This window comes from Ochotona curzoniae, unplaced genomic scaffold, assembly GCF_017591425.1.
Source record: "Ochotona curzoniae isolate NIBS_2020 unplaced genomic scaffold, NIBS_Ocur_1.0 contig_2321, whole genome shotgun sequence".
NCBI lineage: Eukaryota > Metazoa > Chordata > Mammalia > Lagomorpha > Ochotonidae > Ochotona > Ochotona curzoniae.
In genome coordinates, this window is record NW_024465421.1 from 7,628,655 (window position 1) to 7,651,143 (window position 22,489).

A 22,489-nucleotide genomic window follows, 5' to 3' on the forward strand; every position below is an offset into this window, starting at 1 on the left:
CCAGCCCTCAGTTCAGCTTTCTCATGTGGGTAGTAGGTCCCTGACTGCTTGAGCTATCGTTTGCTGCCTTCCAGGACACACGTAGCAGAAAGCTGGGATTTGACGTATGTCCAGGACTCAAATCAGACACTTGTGGGGTGTGGGTATCCCAGGGGTGTCTTAACCATGCCAAATGCCCACCCCTAAGGTGTTTTTTACAGTTAAGGTGAGTGACAGACACAGAATTAAGGAGGATGAGGCTGGTGGGTAGTTTCTTTGTAGATATTCTCCTTAGATGATTTTGTTCTTAGAGTTGTGGAAGGGCCTACCTAGAGGGTAAGATAACTTTACTAAACTGGTTTTGAGTTTCTCCTTTGGTGACCACTGGAGGGGGCTGACAGGCAGGGAATGAGATCTGTCTTTTGGGTCCTTTGCTTGCCAAACATGTTGTACTTTTTCCTCCATGAGGAGCTTGTGCTCTGTCCATCCGACCCCTTTTCTTCCACTTACTGTACCTATCTGTCTTCCAGGTGGCCCGGCATGGTGGAATCTGATCCTGACCTGGGGGAATATTTTCTTTTTGCCTCTCACCTTGATTTATTGCCGGTGAGTTTTCTAATGTAGACCAAAGTAATGAACAGGTGCATCCTAACAGAAGCAGGCACACCCAGTGACACACAGGAGAATGAACAGAGACAAGCGCTTATAGAAAGAAACCTGTTTTTCATTAAATACCCTTGTGAGAATGTTTGTAAGGTTTTATATATACATATATGCAGAACTCCAGAGAGAGAGAGATAGTCTTCTGTCAGCTGGTTTATTCCCTGACGATTGCAATGCCTGTGGCTGGACCAGGCTGAAGCCATGAGCCTGGAACTCCATGCAGATCTCCCGCAGGGAAGCAGGGGCCTAAGTACTTGGGCCATCTTCTTCTGCTTCCCTAAGTGCATTAGCAGCAAGCTGGGTCAGAAGTGGGACATCCAGGACTAGAACCACTGTTCACATGGAACACTAGTGTTGCAGGGAGCAGCTTAACTTACTATGTCACAGTGCCAGTTCGATATACTTTTGATAAATAACACTTCTGCTAGAATCCCTGAGGTCAGAATGGAAAAAAAGTGGCACGAGGTGGGGTAGGTAAGTCAGGCTTCGGGGGCAGAAGAGGTCCGGTGCTTTGTGAGTCTCCTGCTCTCCCCCAGCCTTTTCTGGTGAGAGGAGAAAAGCAAGAAGGACAGGAGCCCTGACGGGACCATCTTTTATTCTAGTCTAAATATCATGTGACGTTTTTTGGAGAAACTGTTTCTCGAGCCTGGATCCCTGTCAACATGCTGAAGAACTTCCAGGAGCTGTCCCTGGAGCTGACAGGAATGGTGAGCAAATCTGGAGGTTCTGTTGTGACTCCAAGAACTGGGAAGCGAAACCCACACTTTATTTCACCTGCTTTTATCTAAGAGGGAATCCAGTTGGGTGCAAGAGAAAGTGCTGGTTGTAAGCGGGCGTGCTGAGGCGTGGTTGTTCATGAGGATCTTTGTATAGGCTTATGGTGGTGTAAGGATTGCTTTCAGTGTTCTGTGTCTGCAAACAGAGGGCCTTTCTGATGGTTGAGGTTTTTATAGTTAAGCCAGAGTAACAGTGGCAGATGTGAGTGCCAGGTTAACCCCAGATTTCTCCATCTCAGTGCTGTGGATCCCCTGGGCCGGGTGGCATTTCGTTGTGGGAGTCTTTCCACAGGATTGTTGGCAGCTTCCCTGAGCTCTGCTGGGGTTTAGTCAACAATGCCCTGCACCCCTGTCCTGCTCCTGCTTATGACAACAAAAAAGTTCCAGGTACTGATTGGGGGACGCAGACTCTCCCCTAGGTGAGAATCACTAGATTGGCTAACTTGTATTTCTTCTCTGTATTCACTTTGGGACTTTAAAATGAGCAGAGTCCCAACAGCTCAGAGGCCTTAGAAAATTAAGTCATGAGTACAAAGTCAAGAATCTGGGTCAAAGTAATGAGAGGGATGTTTGGTCCAGCAGTTAGGGTGCCTATGTCCCACGCTGGAGTACCTGGTGGCTCCCAATTCCAGCTTCCTGCCAACGCAGACTGGGAAGCAGTGGTGATGGCTCATTTGGGGGTTTCTATCACCCATTCAGAGACCTGGATTGAGCTTCTGCCTTCAGCCCAGTGCAGAGGCCTCAGTGGGCATTTGTTTAGTGAACTCAGAAATGGGAGTTCTATCTGGTGCTGTCTCAAAACAAAAACTTTTAAGAAGCTTAGGAATAGAGTAACCTGAATTTTCGTCTTTTTGTATTTCCATGGGATGTGGGACTCACTTTAGAGATAACAGAAGGTTGGTTGAAAATATTTCTAGGAATCTGTACAAGGAATGTACCAAAGGGATAAGAAAAGCAGTAAATGTCAATGTAGGAACTGAAACTAGATGTAGTTAAAGATAATGTCTGGGTAGCATTGTGTTGGAGTCACTTCTTTTATATTTGCTACCTTTTTTTTTTTTCTTAATTGAAAGGCAGAGTGATAGGAAGGGGAGGAGGCAGAAAGTAGTATCTCCCATTTGCTGGCTCACTCCCCAAATGGCCAGAACACTGGGGCTGATGAAGGGTGAAATTAGGAGATGGGAGTTCCCAGGAGGCCTCCCTGGGGGGCAGGAAGCAGCAAGGACTTAGTGCTGCAATGCAGATGCTGGTATTGCAGGAGGCAACTTGGCTCACTGCACCTCAACACGGATCTTTCTGACTCATAAAAATTTTGTTTGTTCATTAAAGATTTGTTTATTATTTGAAAGGTAGAGAGGGAGAGATAGATCTTTCATCCATGGATTCACTCCCCAAATGGCCACAACAGCCAAGGCTGACCAGGCTGAAACCAGGAACCAGGAACTTCTACCATGTTTCCCATGTGGGTACAGGAGCCCAAACGCTTGGGCCATCCTTTGATGCTTTCTCAGATCATTAGCAGGGAACTGAATTGGAAGTGGAGCAGCTGGGACTTAACCAGCTCCCATATGGGATGCTGGCATTGCAGGTGGTGGCTTAACACCACAATATTGGCCTCAGAGATGTATGTATCTGTTTATTTAAAAGATTTATTTCTTTTTATTTGAGAGGTAGAGTTAGAGGAGAGACAGATCTTTGATTTGCTGGTTCACTCTGAAAATGGCCACAATTGCCAGAGCTGATCTGAAGCCAGAAGCTTTTTTTAGGTCTCCCACGTGGGTGCAGGGTCCCTAAGACTTGAACCATCCTCTGCTGTTTTCCCAGACTGTAAGCAGGGATATGGATTAGAAGTAGAGCATCCAGGACATGAACCAGTTCCTACTATGCTGGGGTGCCGGCCCCGAGATTTATTTATTTAAAAGACAGGGCATAGCAAGGGAGGAGAGGCCCAGAGAGAGATTTTCCCATCCACTGGTTCACTTTCCAAATGGCAGCAATGTCCAGATCTGACCCAGGCTGAGGCCAGGAGCCAGGAACTCCATTCTGGCCTCGACTTGGGTGGCAGGGGCCCAAGTATTTGGGCCATCTTCTGTTACCATTCCCAGCTGTGTCAGTAGGAAACTGGACTGAAAGTGGAGTAGCTGACACATGATCTGGCACTGTGGTATGGTTCTCACTGTCACAAGCATCAGTTTTACCCTCTGTGCCTCTGCTTACTAATTCTGAAGCTTAAAGTCAGTATTGATTATTGACTCTAACCTTCCTCTGTTTCAGAAAAAGTACCGAAACAAGGACTTCAGCCAAAAGCTAGGGGCAGCACTAATAATGGCTCAACAGGCAGAACAGATCAGCATTCAGGTGGGAAAGTGTTGAGATATGTTCTGGCTCCCCTTTTTTTTTAAGATTTATTTTATTTTCATTACAAAGTCAGATATACAAAGAGGAGGAGAGACAGAAAGATCTTCCATGCAGTGATTCACTCCCCAAGTGGTTGCAATGGCCAGTGCTATGCCGATCTGAAGCCAGGATCCAGGAACTTCTTTCTGGGTCTCCCACGCGGGTGCAGGGTCCCAAGGCCCTGGGCCGTCCTCGACTGCCTTCCCAGGCCACAAGCAGGGAGTTGGATGGGAAGTGTAGCTGCTGGGATTAGAACCAGCACCCATATGGGATCCCAGTGCATTCAAGGCGAGGACTTTAGCTGCTAGGCCGTGGTGCCGGGCTCCTGGCTCCTCTTTAGGCCTTGGGCACAAAACAGGCCATCCTCTCCACACTGCAGGGAACTAGTGTCCTTCCCAGCTAAGTGGTCATCATCTTAGAACTCCTCTGCTCAGGCTGGAGTTCCTTGATTCATTAAGTCTTCCTTTCCTTTCCCTGTCTGCAGCTAGTAGGATCCTGTCTGGACTAGACAGACAGACAGTCTGTGATAGGGTGCGTCCCACCTCCCTGCTTAACCTCAAGTGTCAGGTACAGGTGCCTTACCCTCTATTTCATGCAGAGTGAATTTTTACTTTCACATTCTACTGGTATGTGTAGGGGTTAGGGGGAGAACAAGCAGTGAATTTCCTCTTCATAATTATTTGCTGAATTACAAATTAACTGGAAAAAACAGCGTAATTAGTATATCTCTAGAAAATTTCATATAAGCCTAATGCGATATTTCAATTGAAAATTGTGGAAAATGAATGCAAATATATTTATTACTAAAATTTAGAAGAAAATCGATCCCTTTGAGTAGTAAATGATTCTTTTACTTCTTGTTTCCCGCAGGAGCGGGTTGCCTTGTTTGGTTTCCAGAGTCGATACGCCAGGTCTGACAGCAATGGGGAAGGAAAAGGTAGGAATTGTGGGCGATGAGGACCAGCGTGATGAGGGGGGCAGCACCTGCTCTCAGAGGGGATCAGGGTGATGAGGGGGCAGCACCTGCTCTCGGGGGACCAGCACCTGCTCTTGGGGGACCAGCACCTGCTCTTGGGGGACCAGAGCAATGAGGAGGGCAGCACCTGCCCCAGAGGGGACCAGAGTGATGAGGGGGCAGCACCTGCTCTCGGTGGGACCAGAGTGATGAGGGGAGCAGCACCTGCTCTTGGGTTTTATGTTCAGTGTTGCCAGTCTGGTTCTGGCAGGCTCTTGTGTCATTCAGCCAGGTTCCCAAGTGAATGAGCAGATGGTTAGAGGGAATCATGGAGCAAGGAAGAGGGTGGGGGAGGGGAGGGTGTGTGTGAGCAGTGATGGACTTTGAAAGGAAACATGAGAATCTGGAGTCGACTATGTCGAGACATCCCCTTGACACAGAAGGCAGAGCTAGAAGTTACACTCTCTAGGTTCAGTTCCATTACCTTATCAGCTATTTTATTGGGTAAATTATTTAGTCTTTTCTCTTTTTCCTGCTGTAGACTTAAAGTCCTTTGAGGCTAACAGCCCAGAGTCTTGCTTGGAGAAGGAGCCACAGATAGAAGACAAGGAGTCACAGAAGGTGAGATTAGCCACGATTAGCCACAATTGTGATTTACATAGGATTTTGGAGTTTCCTACTGGCAAATTCCTGTGAAGATCTGGTTAACATGCACTTAAATTTGCTAAGAAAGCGTCTGGTCCCTGCTTTGGGATAGCCCCGGCTTCTAGGAGTCTCACCTCCTGGGATTCACCAGGGGAGGTTCTTTCACTCCTTGATATTCTTGTTTCTTACCTCTGTGGAAACTTCTTGATAACAATTATCTCAATGTCTGTGATGTTTCAAATTTGGTTCTTTCTATAACAATTTCAGAAAACAGTCAGTTGTGTTTCTACTCCTTTTGCCTTGTGTGAGGATATTTATTCACTTGTTTTCTTAATGTCTCTTTCCAGGTATGTAAAACATATGGGGGCTGGTGCTGTGACACAGCAAGATTATCTGCCGTCTGCAGCACCAGCTTCCCATATTGGCACTGCTTCAGGTTCCCACTGCTCCATTTCTGACCTACTCCCTGCTGGTGGCCTGGGTGAGGGGGTGGGGATGGTTCTTACATGAGCCCCTACTACCCAGTTGGGAAGTCTGGGGAGACCCTTGTCTCCTGGCTTCACCCTGGCAGGCCCTAACTGACGCACAAGTGTGTGTGTATGTGTGTGTGTGTATATATATATATAATTTAAAGTTTACTAAGTTTTGTATTGCTTATGTTCTTTTTCTTTCTTTTTGTCTGCTTATACGGTGACTAGGACCGATGGTGAGGTGACTGTACACTTTCTCTGTGTTGCCATAGGTTGAGGCTGTATCAGTCTCAAAGAACCTGATGCGATTCCTCAAAGGCCACTTAGGATTCTGTAGCATCCCTTTCTTTATAAGGAGTTATGTGACTGACTTCATTTTTAATTTTCCCCCCATCCTCAGGACCCAACTTTGCCCAGTCCCAAGCAAGCCAAAATACGAACAAAAAATCCCAAACGAAAGGGTAAGAAAGCCAAGATGAAAATGGGACAGATCCTACAATTAACACAAGGCCAAGGTAGACAGCATAAAGGATCTATGGGAAGCTGGCCGTTATTGACAGTCTCAGCTCCAAGAGCTGAGAAGACAGGCCAGACTCAGTGATGGTGTTAGCATGAGAGCCCCCTCACTTCTGTGTACTGAGTTCTAAAGCCTTAGATTAACGCTGGCAGGTTTAAGATTCTCAGCCCAGAAGGATGGCTTCCTGGAAAAGGCAGGGAAGGGGTGGGGAGTGGGGAACAGAAAGGAGATCCAGACGGTAAGACAGGGAGGAGGGGGAACTGGAAGCCACAGAGAACTTCCTAGACTGAGACTGAGAAAACTTTTGGAGCAAAGATGAAATGTGGAGAGACCATCTGCTCTGAACTTAAAAGTAAATTTCCTTCATGGTTGTTGGGTCAGGATGTGACACAGGAATGGCCAATGGACAAGGCGAGACCCTGCCAAAGAAGATGATGAAGAAGTCTCTGAGCGGCGAATCTGCAGCTCGTGCACCCACAGTGGGAAGAGAAGACCAATGGAACTCAGATCTTGACCAGCCAGGTAGGAGTGAAGTCCTTGCCTACACCCACCTCTCCCTTGATCACTTCTTTATAGTTACACAGCTTTTAATTCCTCTAAAGAAACAGTGGAAATTAGAATGAAAGAACAGTTCTTAGATTGTACCCAGCATACTCCATAAACCCAGTGGTTGTTGATTCAGGCTGATTTAGGACAGAGGATGGGGAGACAAGAGAACCAATGTTCTTTTCTCTGCTTTTTACTAAAAAGGAGGAGGAAGAAAAGAAAAAAAAAATTTTAATCTACTTGAAATGCCAAGCAAGAGAGGAGTATCAGGAGAGGTCTTAGCTGTTGTCTCTTTCCCTATATCTGCATAGCTAGGTGTGAGCCAGGTTGCAGCCAGAGCCCAGAACTCCACCTGGGTCCCTCACATGGGTAGAGGGCACCCGAGCCTTGAGCCATCATCCGCTGCTTTCCAGGACACACTAACAGGAAGCTGGGGAGGAGCGGAGCAGCTGGAACTGGCACGCCAGTGTGGGATGCCAGCCTCCTAAGTGGCTGCTTGCTCTGTCACAGTGCCTGCCGCTAGAGAGCTGGTGTCTGTCGAGGTGGCTAGATAGGTACTTCTGGGCCTGTTCCATTTAGTTCCGTAGTTCTGTGACCTTATGTTTGCCACTTCAAAAGTGGCAAACATTCAAGAGCCATGTCCAAGTACGTGGTCCTTGGTTTGGATGCAATTTGTTTTTCTGACCACAAAACCCATGTTGTTGTCTTATTTATTTATTTATTTTAGCTGAGAAAGGCGATCTTCTCAGATTTCTTGGAAATAGGGATTTAAGAGTTTAATTTATTAGAGATTGGTATAGGCTACTGTAGTAGGACACTCAACTTTCTCACCTTTTCATTTAGGCCCTAAGAAAAAATTTAAAACTCCTCAGAGCAAGGCCTCAGGAGCCACTCTGTCTGAGGAAGAAGTTAGCACAGTGCCAAAGAGCTTGGCCCAGCAGGTGCCACTGGGGACCTGTCCCTCCCCGGGAACAGAAGGGCTCAGGCCCCAGGAACCAGCAGCCCAGGAGACTGAAACTCTCCCTTCTGAAGATGAAGTCTCCAGTGACTTGGACCTGGAGCAGCTCCTGGAAGATACTGGAAAAGAATCCGAGGAGAGAGAGGAACCACAGCACACAGACAGTGAAGAGGAGTTCGTGGTCCTCTTTGAGGAGTAGCCATGTGTGCCTTCCCTTCTGCCTCCCTACCCCGGAGCAGGAGGAAGGCTTGTTTGGGGGTGACCTGAAGCATGGACAGATGTTGAGCTACTGACCAACTGTCGAGTTGAAGTCAGGGCTGTGCATTTGTTAATAAAACAGGTTCCCGACGCAGTGGGTTTGGTTTGTGTCTAATCACAGGCTACCTTTTGGATCTTTTGTCCCCTGCTTCTAGTGTGGACTCACACAGTACAGGAGTCTGGTGAAGGGCAGGACCAAGGTCAGGCGCTGGCCCAGCTCCTTCCTTGAGCCAGGCCTTTACCCACCTGGCTCTTTTTTTTTTTTTTCCCCACACCTCCGATGAACAGTGTCCATCTGGGCTTTTTCAGTGTCTCACCAGGATGACACACGTGGAGCACACATCACAAGACATGACAGTTACTGTGGGGAGGGAGGATTAGGGTAGCTGTGGGGGCAGGCCTTGGGTTCTGGGATGGCTGGCAGTATGATGGGATTTGTGTGTTGTGCTGATTGTGTACTGGAGTTGTTTTTGGTGGGAGAGACTGAAGGTGAAGGTGACATCATTTTGTGTTTACATGTATTTGCATAAATTCTGTATTTTTCTGAGCAAAGGCTAGAAGGTTAAGAGAAGGGGTTACTGATGTTTGTCGCAGCTCTTTGGTGGCCTTTTGAAACCCGCTCACTTCTGAGTCATCTGCATGTGGCCTCCGTTACTGGTGGTGGTTAGGATCCTTCCTCTCAGATTGGTGGTTTCCTCTAAGGATGTCATCTTTTCAGCCCCACTCATTAGGACTTTAATACAGAGTACACGGTCTCCGCCTGAGGGGCCTTAGGGGAAGGGTGGCAGAGAGGAGCCTTCGTGGAGGATGGATTGGAGAGGGAAATGGAAGCGTAGACGATGCCGTCATCCTGGGCGAGGACACAGAGAGGGGGTTAGTCAGGGAAGTGGAGCCATCCCCTCCCCGCCAGCAGCGGAAATCCCAGGCCTCACTCCTTCCATTCCCTCCACTCCCTCCCTTCTCCAAGATTTGCTTAAACTTCAGCTCCAGCTCTGAGCAGCTTACCCTGAGGGTGGGCCCAGGTTCTTTATGTTGTCCTAGGAAAAAAAGTCAGAGGTCACATCTTGGTGTAAAGCCAGGAGGGAGAGATGAGCAGGGGGCTCCAGCACTGAGGCTCCCTGCTAGGTGAGGGTCACATGGGAGGGTTGGCGTGAGGCCCAGTGTTGAGGGAGACCCAGATAGGGTAGGAGGTGTTTGGGGAAGTGGGAAGGGCTGAGGACAGACACTGGGCTGGCTGGGCCAGGCCTTACCTTGATTCCCAGTGTTCTCATGTTTCTCCTCTGTGTGCTGTGGAGGTTTCCTGCATGGCATTAAGAGAGTGGGGAATCTACTAGAGGACAGAGCTTGGCTGTCCTTGCAGGGTGTCCTGCAGCCTGCCCTGGCCTCTTCAGGGTGAGTGTGGTGGTTTGAAGTCCTCTGGAGGAGGCCACCTGTGGGGTGGCCCAGCAGAGGTCCCCCATGCTCACTGGAGGTGGATAATTCCGGAGAAGCTGCTTGTACTGGGGAGAGTCAGGAGAAAGAGGCAGGGAGGCCAACCCCTTGTGGTTCTCACTCTCTCACTCCCTCTTCTGTGTCTGTGGGTAGTGCCTGGCTAGGCTGGGAGAACAGAAGCAAGTCTGTGACTGCCAGGTGCACTGAGCAGGGCTCAGGCTGATCCCTGTGTAGCAAAAGGCTGGAGGAAGGAGAGCTGGGAAAGCAGGGAGAGGCTTCTGGTGAGAACACAGTGATGGCAGTGAGAGTGGGAAAAGGAGGAGAGAAGGAGGTGAGGAGGAGGAGCACTGAGGGTGGGCAGGAGGCAGAGACCACACATGCTGCTGAGCAGGACAGGCCCATGGGAGCCACAGACAGAGGATGCATGGGACCCTGGGAAGTTACTTTGGGAAGAGGATGTCACGGGAGGAGAGCAGGAAAGAGGAAGGCAGGATGGAGGAGCGGCTGTGTCTGGGAAGAGGTTCTAGGCAGAGGGAGCTGGCAGGATGGAGACTGAGGTCAGATGTCCAGCGTGCTAGCGAGGGAGGAGGACAGAGCTGTGGAGTGGGCCTCCAGGAGGGCCGAGAAGTGCCTGGAGGGCTCCTTCCAAAGCCCTGCCCTTTCCCATCCCAGGACCCCCTGCCCATCCCAGGAGGTCCAGCACTCACCTGGCTGGAGTTTCGGCCTGGGTCTGCTGCCCTGTGGGAGGACCAAGAGTATCAGTGCCACCTGTGGTGTGATTGCCCCTGCCTTCTCTGCTGTGTTCTGCCCCCGGCAGTGCTAGAGGGGCAAAGCATGCAGGGGAGGGGTCAGCAGCCTCCCCCCACTGCCATCACGCATGTCTTCTCTGCGGTGCTCTCCCCCTGCCTCTCCTGCTCCCTCCCCAGCCCTGCAGAGGAACTGTGTGTGTTGACTGTTCTGCTGTTGCTGCAGTTGTCACCTCACAGATGGACTGGCCTTGCTGTCAGCCTTCTGTGTCCCCTCTGACATGTTCCAATACCTGTGACTTCTCTCCTGAATCCCTTTATGTTCAGTCTCTGAACATTTGCCAGGATTCAGCCCCTGTCTCAGCAGTGTCCTCATGCAGAGGCAGTCTCGCCTGGCCCATAGCTCTCACCATTCCCCCAGGTCTGGACCCTGTACTCCCACTCCTCAGCCAAACCCTGCAACTGAGCTCTTTCATTAATCACTGTGCCTAGGAATGTTGAAATATGAATTGTTATTTTCATACTAAAACTTTCTTCTGTTTCAGGATTCTCTGTCTCCTACTTCCTCCCTCCCTCTGAAACTTAGACCGCTTTTATTTATTTTAATTGTGTTAAAAGGATTCTTAGAAGATGAAAACACATTTGGCCCAGTGGTTAAGCTGCTGCTTGGGAGGCCCACTGTTACTAGAGTGCCTGGGTTTGAGTCTAAGCTCCACGGCCCATCCAGGTTCCTACTGATGCATACATACCCTGTTAGGCCACAGGTGATGCCCACCAGTCATGTAGGAGGCCTGCCTGCGTGGCTCCTCCCTGGTGTGGCTCTGGCTGTTGCAGAAATGGAGGAGGTAACCCAGCAGATGGGTCTCTATTTCTGTCTCTTCTTTTTGGATAAATACATATATTTTAAAAGATTTATTTGTTTTTGTTGGAAAGACAGAATTACATAGATAGGAGAAATAGATGAGACAGATCTGTTTGCTGGTTCACTCCATAAGTGAACTGATGCTATGCCAGTCTAAGGCCAGGACCCAGGAGCTTCTTCCAGATGTCCATTGCAGGTGCAGGGACCCTAGCACTGGGACCATCTGCTGCTGCTTTCCCAGGCATATGATTAGGGATATGGTTTGGAAGTGGAGCAGCCAGGACTTGAACCCATGGCATATGTGATACTGGCATCACAGACAGAGGCTTAACTTGCTGTGCCATGGTGCTGGCCCCAGATATATAAGTATTTTAGAGGTAACCCAGAAGGGCAGGTGCTGTGGCACAGTGAGGATATCTGCATCCCATATTGAAGGGCAGGTTCAAATGCTGGCTGCTGCTGGTAATCTGGCTTCCTGTCAGTGCACCTTGGGCAGTGGCAGGTGATGACATGGGTGCTTTGGCCTCTGCCACTCCTGTGGGAGACCTGGGAGGAGCTGTGGTGGGTTCCTGGTTTCATCCTAGCTTAGCCCTGGCTGTTGCAGGTATTTGAGTGAACCAGTGAATGAAGATCTTTCTTTTTTCCTGGCAGCAGGAAATCAGTTAATTTATCTTTCAAGCAGATGGAAAAAATGAAGTATTTTAAAAAGACCTTGTTAACAGTTTCCAAGTGTACCGTTCAGTAATACTTAGACAGATCACCAGGCGTATTTCATTCTCCAAAACTGATACTCCCTCCTCCGCCCCCAATAAAGAATTGTCCCATTTCCCCTGCCCCCGAGCCCTGGCAGCCACCACTCCACTTTGTTTCTACTAAGCTCCCTGAGTTCGTTATGAAGTGGAATCATAGCCTTTGTCTTGTTGAGAGTGGCTTATTTCACTTAGTATAGTGTCTTCAGTGTTCATGTTGGAGCAAGTGCAGAATTTCCTTCTTTATTAAGTTGATAATGTTTCATTGTAGGTGTGAGCTACATTCTGTGTATGCATTTGGCTATTGGTGGACATTTCAGTTGCTCCCACTCTGGGTTAAGGGCATGCAAAGAGCTCTTTAAGACCCTGCTTCCAATTCTTGTGAACACATTCCTGTGGATGTGATTGTCACAGCGTATGCTTGTACTATTTAGGTTTTGAGAAACCTCCAATACTGTCTTCCATAAGAGTTGCAACTTCTTAAATTAGTATACAATTTGGTCAAATTTGTTATTTTCTGTTCTTTTTGTTTTGTTTTTAAAAATAGTAATTATCCTAATGGTATGTGATTGTGGTTGTGATTTGCATTTCTCTGATGATGAGTGACGTGGAACCTCTTTCATGCTTTCTATTTATATGCCATCTTTAGAGAAATGCCTGTTTACATCCCTTGCCCATTAAATAAGATTATTTGAGAGGCTTAAAGACACAGGCAGGGAGAGAGCCCCCATCAGCTCTACTCCCCAGATGCCTGCAGTGGCTGGGGTTGGGCAGAAGCCACAGCTATTAGCTGGAAAGTCAGTACAGGTCTGCCACATGGTGGCACGAACTAGTTACTGCCAGAGTGGAGCATCGAACCTTGATACTTTGATATGGAACCTTGGTGTCTTAATTATTGTTTTAACCCCTAAACCAAATGTCTGCCTCATCACTCCCCAGATGACAGTGCCAGAGCAAGGCCAGGTGGGAGTCCTAGACTGGGTGACAGGGAACCAGTTACCTGCTGCCCCTGAGAATTCAGGAACTGGACATGGGCCTTGAACTTGGGCATTCTAATATGGAATGCAGGCTGCCCAGCTGCTAGATCCAACGTGTCCCATCAATCATACCTCCATCACACCCTCCTGCCCCAACCCCAGCTAAATCAGGATATTTGATTTTTGGTGTGAGTTGTAGAAGCTTTTTGTATGCTAGATTTTAACCTCTTGTCGCGTGTTTTACAAATATTTTCTCCAGTTCTGTAGGTTCCCTTTTCATTCTGTTAATAGTGTCTTTTGATGAAATCTTTATGTGTGATACAGTTCTTTTAGCCTATCTTTTCTTGAGGGGAGGAGAATTGTGTTTTTGGTGTCATAACAAAATATTGATTTCTGATTATTGAATTTTGAATCCTACAGTATTATTGAATTCATTCATTAGTTCTAATAGATGTCTTATGGAATTTTCACCATATAAAACTTGTCACATGTAAATACTCTTTTACTTCTTCCTGTCCAATTTGAATAACTAATTTTTTTCCCTTGCTTAATTGCTCTGACTTAGACCTGCAGTGCTGTGTTGAATGGAATGATGGCATCCCTGCCTTATTCCTGATCTTAAAGGTGATATTTTGCGGAGTGGTTTTAATTATGAGCTTTTCATAATGCCTTTATTATGCCGAAGTATTTTCCTTCGTTCTGGTTTGTTTTTATTATGAAAGGGTGCTGATTTTTATCAGTGCTTTTTCTGCATCAGTAGTGTGTCAGGTGGCCTTTGTTCTTTGTTAATGCAGTATATTGACTGATTTTTTGAAATAATGTTTTTGTTTTTATTTGAAAGGCAGAATTAGAGAGGGACAGAGAGATCGTTTACCTGCTAGTTCAAATATCCACAATGGCCAGAGCTAGACTGATCAAAAGCCAGGAGCCAAGAGCTCCCATGTGGACACAGGAGCCCAAGTACCTGGGCCATGCTCTGCTGCCTTCCTAGGTCATAAGCACAGAGCTGGATCGGAAATACAGTAGCTAGGACATGAATTGGCACCCCTCTAGGATGCTTGTAACCCAGTTGGAGAATGAGTGTGTCATGCCATTGCACCAACCCCTGTTGGCTAATTTTTATGTGTTGTGCCAACTTTGTATTTCAGGAATAAATTCGACCTGTTTATGGTGTATAACCCTTTTAACGGGTGGTTGAGTATGACTTCCAGGTATTTTGTTCAGGATTTGTATCAGCATTCAAGAATGTTGGCATTAGCTTCTCCACCAGCCCACCCCTCCACTTTGGTAGCAGGCAAAGTGTCTGTGTCGGGCTTGGGCTCCAGGATACAGCTGACTGCATAGAATGAGCTTGAAAGTCTTCCAGCTGTCTTTGTCATTATTCCTCTACAACTGCTTTGTAACTTCAATGAACTCATGTTCCTTGACAACACACTCTGTTTCCACTCATCTAGCTGCCTGCTGACCCTTCTCTGTATTCATGCTGCCTCACTAACTCCTTGGCTTCCTGTGGTTCTAGGCTGACAAGTCTCAAATCCTGGATGGCAGGGAGTGCTGCTGACCATCCTAGTATCCTTTGAGTCTTTTAAGCTACATGACAGAAAGTTGATCCCTGTTTGGGGTGGCATTGTGTTCCCCAACAGACAGATGCAGGACATGGAGGACTAAATTCTACCTGATAAGATACAATAGAAATTGTGAGTGGAACATTCAGGAAGGCTCTTTAGTAGGATAAACAGGTGATTGGGACATAATCCTTTTTGTCCTCTTTTTTTTTGTTTCTAGTTTGAAACTCAAAAATGATGAAGATGAAGGACCTGGAAGCAGATAGGCAGGAGCCTGAGTGCTTAAGGTTGGTGGCCTCTGATGTCTGCCTTCAGATCCTTTTAGAAGAGAAAGTCTTACTGAAGCCCCTGGTGCTTCTCATCTTGGGTACTGGTAGCTGAATACAGTTCCTTATCAACACAAGTTTGTAAGGTTTGTAAACACAAATGGTTAAAACTGTTGTGAAACCCCAAACATAAGAGGCTTGTACAGGTGTGGGTTCCTCAGCGAGTGGAATCTGTGCACCACACTTCCTTGTGGCTGTCAGATTTCCCTTCAATGCCTGCCAGCCTTTTGGATTCGGGATGACTACTGTAACTTGGGTTTTCTGTCTTCAGGGGGCAGATTTTTCTCTACTCTTCTGTTATAAAACAGTCTCACAGTTTTTCTTGTAATGCTATGGTCAGTTATTTCCTCACTTAAATATTTGATAACTGTGGAGTTAATATTGATGTAAATTCGGAGAAAAGAGTGAATGTTACAAATTTACCTTTCTCCCATCTGGCAGCCAAGTGTTTTGAGCTATATGTATGGAATGGCCTGTTTCATGATTGAATTAAAAAAGCTGGATTTTTAGTCTATCAGAACTAACTTATGTGCTAATTAACCACAAGCATCTTGTGTGTTTTTATCTGGATTTATCTGGATTTCTCTCCTTCCTTCCTTGGGTTTATCTCTTCATTAGCATGTGACTATGGCATCATCAGTTTAGTGACTGCAGCTTACTCCTTGTGCGTGCTCATGGTCACAGTGCTTGCTCTGCAGGATCTAACTGTGCTGCCGTGGCCTTCAGAACCACCCCACCTGGGGTTGGGGCTGCTCATCTGTACCTGGCACCAAAGCTTCCCTGATGGGCAGTGACGCCAGGGTGCCTGCAGGTTGTCAGACGACAGTCTCTGCCCCTTTGTGCGTCAAGAGCTGATGGGACAGGAGATGCTTCAAAGTGGCCTGAGCCAGAGTTGAGATGGACACTGACTTCAGAGTCATTGCTAGAGGAGGAGGATGTTGGGGCATGAACAGTGAATGCTGCAGCCCTGACCTCTCCTCTGAGCTGGAAGTACACACATCTGACTTTCTGGTGGACTCTGCTCAGAGTCAGGCCAACACCTCCAGTGTGAGGGGACCCAAGCTGGAGGCGGCATCTGTGCCTTGGACACAGGGGCTTGCTTTGTTCCCTGTGTACTTTCCATTTAGTCATTTTTTTTCTCAGCCTCGTTCAGCTGGGTTGGAATGTGGGACTCACCCCACTCCCTCATGGCCATGTCAGTCTAGTCATCACCCCCTTCTTGGGTTTACTGCTTCAGCTTTTCTAGGGCCTACCCTTCCCCCCGTGTGCCTGCCCACCTGTGGCCCCTCTGCTGCAGCCCGGCACCGTGTCCACAGCTGGAACTGGGGCTGCCCCTTTCCAGCTCTCTCTGTCTCTGGCCCTGGAAAGCTCTTAGGTGTGAGAGTCAGGAACTTCTCTCTCTGCTCCTGCGTTGCCTCCAGCCCTGGCACCCCTGCATTTCCAGGAGTGGGTCTGCTCCTGGAAGGCCAGTGAGTGGCCTCTGCAGCACCCTGCCTGCTCCCTGATCATTCTTCTGTTTGCTTGGAGTCCATTTACTTCCTATTTGTTCAGAATCCAGGGTGACTGAGAAGCAAGGAGGCAGTGTTCCTTCCCATTGGTGAATTCCCATTTTCCCAGCTGTGTCAGGGCCAGGACAAAGGCAATGTCTAGGAATCCAGGGAGGCTCCTCCACAGGGTGGCAGGAAGCTGTGTGCTGGGTCCATGACCTGCTGCCTTCCATGGCCTTGAACGCAGCCACAGCTGTGTGAGAGGTGGGCATCCTAAGAGGCATTGAACCACCACGATGCCAAATGACTACTGCTCACTTTTTGTTCTTTGAATTTTTGTCTTTGTCACTTCCTGTGGGAAGTCGTTCCAGGTGCCCACTCTTGCAACTGAAGCCCTTTACAAATGAGCTCTCTGACCCCAAGACCCGTGTCCCTCCACCAGCTGAGTTCCCCAAGGCAGCCTGTGCTGCATCTACTGTTGTATATTGGTGTGGAGCCAGGCCCTGGTTGGGGGCTTCACCCAGAGCTTGCTGAGCTGAGCTGGGCCAACTCTGTGTCCCTTCTGCTGTCACCTCACTTGTCCAGTGCAGGTCCCCACCAACTCCCAACCCCCACTCCTAACAGTGAACCAAAGGAGAGGATGGAGGAGAATGGAGGCAAGAGATACATGGCAAGTGGTGGGACTGTGTGGCAGGATGGGTGGTTCCCACTTGCATCTCCCACAACCCACACTTGAGGAGCCTGTGACAGATATGGGTCCCCAAGCACAGGCCACAGTTCGTGACTTAGTGGAATTGGACCATCCTGACACGTGGTTGCAGGAGCTGCCCTGAGTGACTGTGGTGCTGGTGAGTCTGACAGTCTTGTATTTGGGCAGCCTGGGTGTCGGGGATGGTGTTTTGGACTGCTTACCTTTGTTTTTCTTCCACCTGACGAAGACCAGCAGTGCCACAATGGCAGTTATGAGCACAGTAGTGGCCACTACCAGCCCGACCACAGCTTCCAGACTCAGCTGTGATCCTGGATGCTCTCTGCCCACTGTGACCCTGATGGTGGTTGTAGTGGCTGTTATGGTTGTAGTGGTTGTGGTAGCTGTAGTGGTGGTCCTCCTTTTGGTTCTTTGAGTGGTAGTCTTGATGGCTTGGGAGAGATGAGAAATAAGTAGGTTATTAATGTGTGGGAGGGGCAGGTATGTGGGTGAAAGTGTCAGGTTGTGTTCTGGGTTTGTAGGAACCATGGAGTCAGGAAGCTGCTGTCAGAGGTTTCCCCCAAGTGGGGAAACACAGCAGTGTTAAGAGGTTTTAATCTCCGTTGCTCAGCCTAAATCCAGATGCTGCACCATGCCTCAGAACTTTGCTTCTTCCTTTATAAACAGGAGTAACTAAATCACAGTTTTTAAAGTGTTTTTATTATTGTCATACATGCTACCTAAAGTGCTTTCTGTTGCTTTCCCAGGCACATTAGCAGGGAGCTTTTTTGAAGTGGAGTAGCTGGGGCTTGAACTGATATGTCCACATGTGATACTTATGTCGCAGGTGACAGCTTCATGTGCTGTATCACAAACCAGTCCCAAACGACTGTATTAGTAAGTGGTAAAACATCTGTGATAGTCTAGTTTATGTTGGAAATATGATTTTTAAAGCAACTGAAATGTATTATTAATGAGCAATTTAAAACTTGACAGAGCAGCTACAAGAAAAAAAATTTAGATTATTTTCAACCAGATTTGATATCTACTCTTACTAGAATAAGAGTAAATAACATCTCTCAGTTGGGCATTTAAAATTGTTTAATCAGGAGAAAATAATCCAGCTATATGCTATTTATTTGGAAAGTGGAAGTAAGACTCCCATGTGGTAGTGACGCTGGTATAACCTTGCCTGTGGCTTTGGCATCCTACACAACCATCAAGTCCTAGATGCTCTACTTGTACTTCAGCTCTGTGATGAAGGCCTAAGAGAAGCAGTGAAAAATGATGGCCCTAAAGTTTGGGCTTCTGCCACCTACAGGAAGCCCAGAAGAAACTCCTGGCTTTGACCTGACCCAGTCCTGGCTGTTGCTGGCCTATTGGGGATGAACCAGGAGAGGGGTGATCTCTCCCTCTGTCTCTGTAACATTGCCTTTACGGAGAACTCATCCATGCACTGGTTCTACCCGCTCAGATGGCCACGACGATGAGCTGAGTCATCCAAAGCCTGGAGTTAGGAGCTTCTGGATCTCCCATGTATGTGCAGAGACCCAAGCACTTGAGCCATCCTTTACTACCTTCCCAAGCATGTCAGGGTGCTGGATGGGAAGTGGAGCAGCTAAGACTTGAGCCAGCACCCATTTGGAATGCTGGCACTGCAGGCTTACCCACTATACCACAGTATTGGCACATAAATAATTTCTAAAAATAAAGAGTTTATATATGTGTGTGTATACATACACATATATATGTGTACTCACACATAAAAGATTTATTTTTTTTATATGAAGGACATAGGAAAAGAGAGATCTTCCATTCTCTGATTCACTCCCCAAATGGCCATGGTGGCTGAAGCTGAGCCTGTCTGAAATCGGGACCCAGGAGCTGCTTCTGGTCCTTATGGGTGCAGGGGCACAAGTGCCTGTGCCATTTTCTGCTGCTTTCCCAGGCACATTAGCAGGGAGCTGGATCAGTGCCTGTATTGGATGCCAGCATGGCAGGATGTGGCTTTACCTGCTTTACCACAACACTGGCTCCTAAAACACGATTTTTTAAATGAATAAAAAAAGGTAGACTCTTGCTATAGCAGTGTAGACTTTGCTTAGACTTTGCTTGGGAGGACTGTATCCCACATGGGAGTGCTTTGGTTCAAGCCCTGATTCCTCTTCCTAGTCCAGGTTGCTGACAATGCACACCCTGGGAGGCAACAGGTCAAAGATCAGGTACTTGGGTTCTTTCCATCCGCATTGGGGTCAAATTGAGTTCTGGGCTCCTGGCTTTGGTCTCAACAGCTAGGACCTGGCTTTTGTAGGCATTTGGAAAGTGAACCTGGGACTGGAAGACTTGTGTTTCTGGGCATTAAAAACAGTTAATAAATAAAAACGTAACAATTAAGTGAATGAAAGTTTCCAAAGGAAAGTGAATAAAGCCCAAGAAGAACCCAGCAGTAAGGACTACAATGACTGAGGAGTAATAAGTGGAGGAAGTGGTTATGTAGGGAAAAACAAAAAGCAGGTCAGCGTATCTGACAGCAACAAAACCTGTTGAAATTATAGGAAGCATATGCTCAAGTACAAGTTAATAAAATTAAAAACCAGCAGAACATTTTTCTTTATACTTTAAAAACTTAAAATAATAGAGCCTAGTATGATGGCTCAATTGGCTGAATCCTCACCCTGCAGATGCCAGCAAGCCACATGGGTACCAGTTCATGTCCTGGCTGCTCCACTTCCCATCCCTGCTTGTGACCTGGGAAATCAGCAGAAGATGGTCCAAGTCCTTGGGATTCTGTATTCAAATGAAAGACCAGGAAGAAGCTCCTGGCTTCGAATTGACTCAACTCTGGCTGCTTTGGCCACTTGGGAAGTGAATAAGCAGTTGGAGGGTCTGTCTTTCTCGGTAAATCTGCCTTTCCAATAGAATGGATTTCAAACATTTAATCATTAGATAGGAAAGATGTCAGGAACTTTCTTAGGTACAAGCATAAAAATTTACAAATACTCTAAAATTTAAGGTAGGACAGATAAATGTTTATAGAAAATTTAGGAGACAGGGCAGGACAAACACAGGTTGGGATGCCGGTGTCCTGTACTGGGATGCCTGGCTTTAGTCCCATGTCCTCTCCTTCCGATCTGAGTTCCTGCTCGTGTGTGCCCTGGGAGGGGACAGGTCACAACTCTAGCTGTTGGGTCTCTGTCACCAAACAAGGAAACTCAAATTGAGTTTCAGGCTCTTGAGGGTAGCCTGGCTCAGCCTTACCTGTTGCAGGTTTTTGGGGGAATTAACCTGTACACGGAAGGTCTCTATCCCTCTGTGTCTTTTGAATAAATAAGGAAAGTTTATTCCCAGAGAGAGGTTACCATAAAATGTGGAAAACTTGGCAATTGTGATAAAATGATACCCTCACCCTGATGTACTCATGCTTTTTTATATTATCCTTAAAGATTAAAACATGAAGCTTAGGAGGAGAACCTGATCTGAGTGAAGAAAAGTATCTTGCATTGATAGGGACTTGGGGTAAGAGAACTCTCATCCCAGTGGAAGTGTTAATTAATTAGCACAGTCTTTGGGAACAGCATTTGCCCTTTGTCCCAGTCATTCTCATGTTAGGAATTTCTCAGGGAAGTGCTTGCTCAAGTGTGCTTTGTAACATTGTGAAAGTAGCAGCACCTAAATGTGTGCATTTGGGGGTGTATTTTCTTAGATAATTTTTCATTTAGAGTGACACAAACACTGCACGTACACGGGGAAGGAGTGAGAGAGGAGGAAGAGAGAGAGAACTTCTTCCATTATCAGTGCTCAAATGCCTGCAATCTCCAGGGCTGAGCTGGCCAAAGCCAGGAGCCTGGAGCTCTACCTGGGTCTCCCCCGGAGCGGCAGAAGTCACTTGAGCCCTCCGTTGCCTCCCAGGAAACGTTAACAGGAACATGGATCTGAAGCACAGGAACCCAAACTTGAACTGGCACTCTGATGTGCTAGATTTCCCACGCAGGGGGTTAGCATGTCATTTTGAGCTTATGAAAAACAGAAGGCCCCTGCACATGACTCCACTCCCTTCCCACGCCTGCAGGGCAACTATTTCAGCAACCTTAGCTATTTCTTTAGGTTTTACTTCATCTTTCTAGATAACAGACATTGTTGCTGTTGCTTGATTTATCTTGCGGGTATCTGTTCACTTCCTACTTCTGAAATCAAGGCTGTATGTCTCCGTACCTTCATTGCCTTCGTTTTGGAGCAGCAGATACTTCCCCTTTGGTGCAAGTTCTTCATTTGATTTCCAGTACATCACCCTCTCCGGGTTCCCCCACTGCACCCTCAGCTTCTCCCTCTGTTGATTCTTCTCCACTTGCACAACCGCTGAGGCCATGGCTCAGAACTAGGACTTCCTTTCTACCCACCCACACTCACTCCCTACATGGTCTCTACAGTCCCGTGATGGCAGATGTCAGTGATGCCCTGTTCATCCCCAACTTGGGTCTAGCCCAAGTTCCCCCTGCACTGCTGCCTACTCAGACCTTCATTTGTATCTCCGTACCATCTTGGATTCGACACATCTAAACGAAACTCTCGAGTTCCCCTAAGCCTGTTCCTCTCCATTTCCCTTCCATCTATAAATAGCAATCCATCCGTTAAGCTGCTCAGGCCAAAGCCATTGGAGTTCCCCTAAATTCTTTCTCAGATCCCTTACCCCAGTCCATCTGTAAATGTCATAGCACTGCTTTTAAACCTCACTTTCTAGCCTTGATTTCGTTGTCCCAGAGGGAGTGTCAGGCCTCACACCTCAGCAGGAAACACTCCCTAGCTGTTGTCCTCAGAGGGGGAGAAGTCTTCTCAGGGCTTTCACACTGCACATCATCTGGCTATGCTGCCCCGACCTCTCCTGCTGCCACCTGTTTCTCCACACGGGTCCTGCTTGACCATCCACCTCCACTCCTGTTTCCTTTAGCTCTGTAGCCAAGTTGGAGCTCTCTGCTGACTTCTCCACGTAACTTTCACCTGCTGCCCACCCTATTTGTGCCTCTGGAGGTTGGCCTGGTAGGCTCCATCTGTGGGCTCTCCTGCTGGTTGGTTTCCCCTCATAGACCTTTGGGAGCCACCGGCAGGAGATGGAGGTGTCTAGAGGGGACATTCCTTCCCAGCCTTCCTTGATGGCTCCGCTGACTGTATCTTGCCAGAGGCCACAGCTCCTCTGCTATCTCTGACAGGTGCTGCTCAGGCCAGCTGCCAGCCTCAGGGTGCTGCGCCACCCAAACAGCCTCACACCAGACCTTCCCAGTTGCGTGTCTGCATGGCCATTTCCTGTGGGATTCTGCCTAACAGCACTGACATGTGCTTTCCCTCATCCACCTGTAAAGGAACATCCTTGCATCTGCCTATTCTACCTCATTTATTGCCTCTCCTGAGATTGCTTTTTTATTTGCTTATTTATCTTTTTCCTACACTGAAAAATCCCATCATTACATGGATTTTTAAAAATGTGTTCAGTGAATATCTG

The 22,489-nt window shown here is 47.6% G+C and overlaps 2 protein-coding genes across 3 annotated transcripts in view; one reads left to right on the forward strand and one right to left on the reverse strand.

Moving 5' to 3' along the window:
* The window catches only part of ZCWPW1 (zinc finger CW-type and PWWP domain containing 1), a 21,264-nt gene extending 13,159 nt beyond the window's left edge, over positions 1 to 8,105 (forward strand). Inside the window, 8 exon segments of the mRNA XM_040972908.1 lie at positions 510 to 585; positions 1,245 to 1,349; positions 3,693 to 3,776; positions 4,686 to 4,752; positions 5,312 to 5,391; positions 6,286 to 6,346; positions 6,784 to 6,924; positions 7,792 to 8,105. Of these exon segments, the coding sequence (XP_040828842.1) occupies positions 510 to 585; positions 1,245 to 1,349; positions 3,693 to 3,776; positions 4,686 to 4,752; positions 5,312 to 5,391; positions 6,286 to 6,346; positions 6,784 to 6,924; positions 7,792 to 8,105 (928 nt within the window).
* The window catches only part of PILRA (paired immunoglobin like type 2 receptor alpha), a 20,835-nt gene continuing 6,000 nt past the window's right edge, over positions 7,655 to 22,489 (reverse strand). The window contains exons 3-7 of one of the 2 annotated variants that reach the window (XM_040972912.1): positions 17,220 to 17,447; positions 10,303 to 10,333; positions 9,415 to 9,464; positions 9,170 to 9,201; positions 7,655 to 9,014 (exon numbers count right to left, since the gene is read on the reverse strand). In XM_040972912.1, the coding sequence (XP_040828846.1) occupies positions 8,892 to 9,014; positions 9,170 to 9,201; positions 9,415 to 9,464; positions 10,303 to 10,333; positions 17,220 to 17,447 (464 nt within the window). In that variant the 3' untranslated portion in view covers positions 7,655 to 8,891. Of the gene's footprint in view, positions 9,015 to 9,169; positions 9,202 to 9,414; positions 9,465 to 10,302; positions 10,334 to 14,060; positions 17,448 to 22,489 lie in introns of those variants that run through there. The other variant, XM_040972911.1, reaches the window with a different exon arrangement.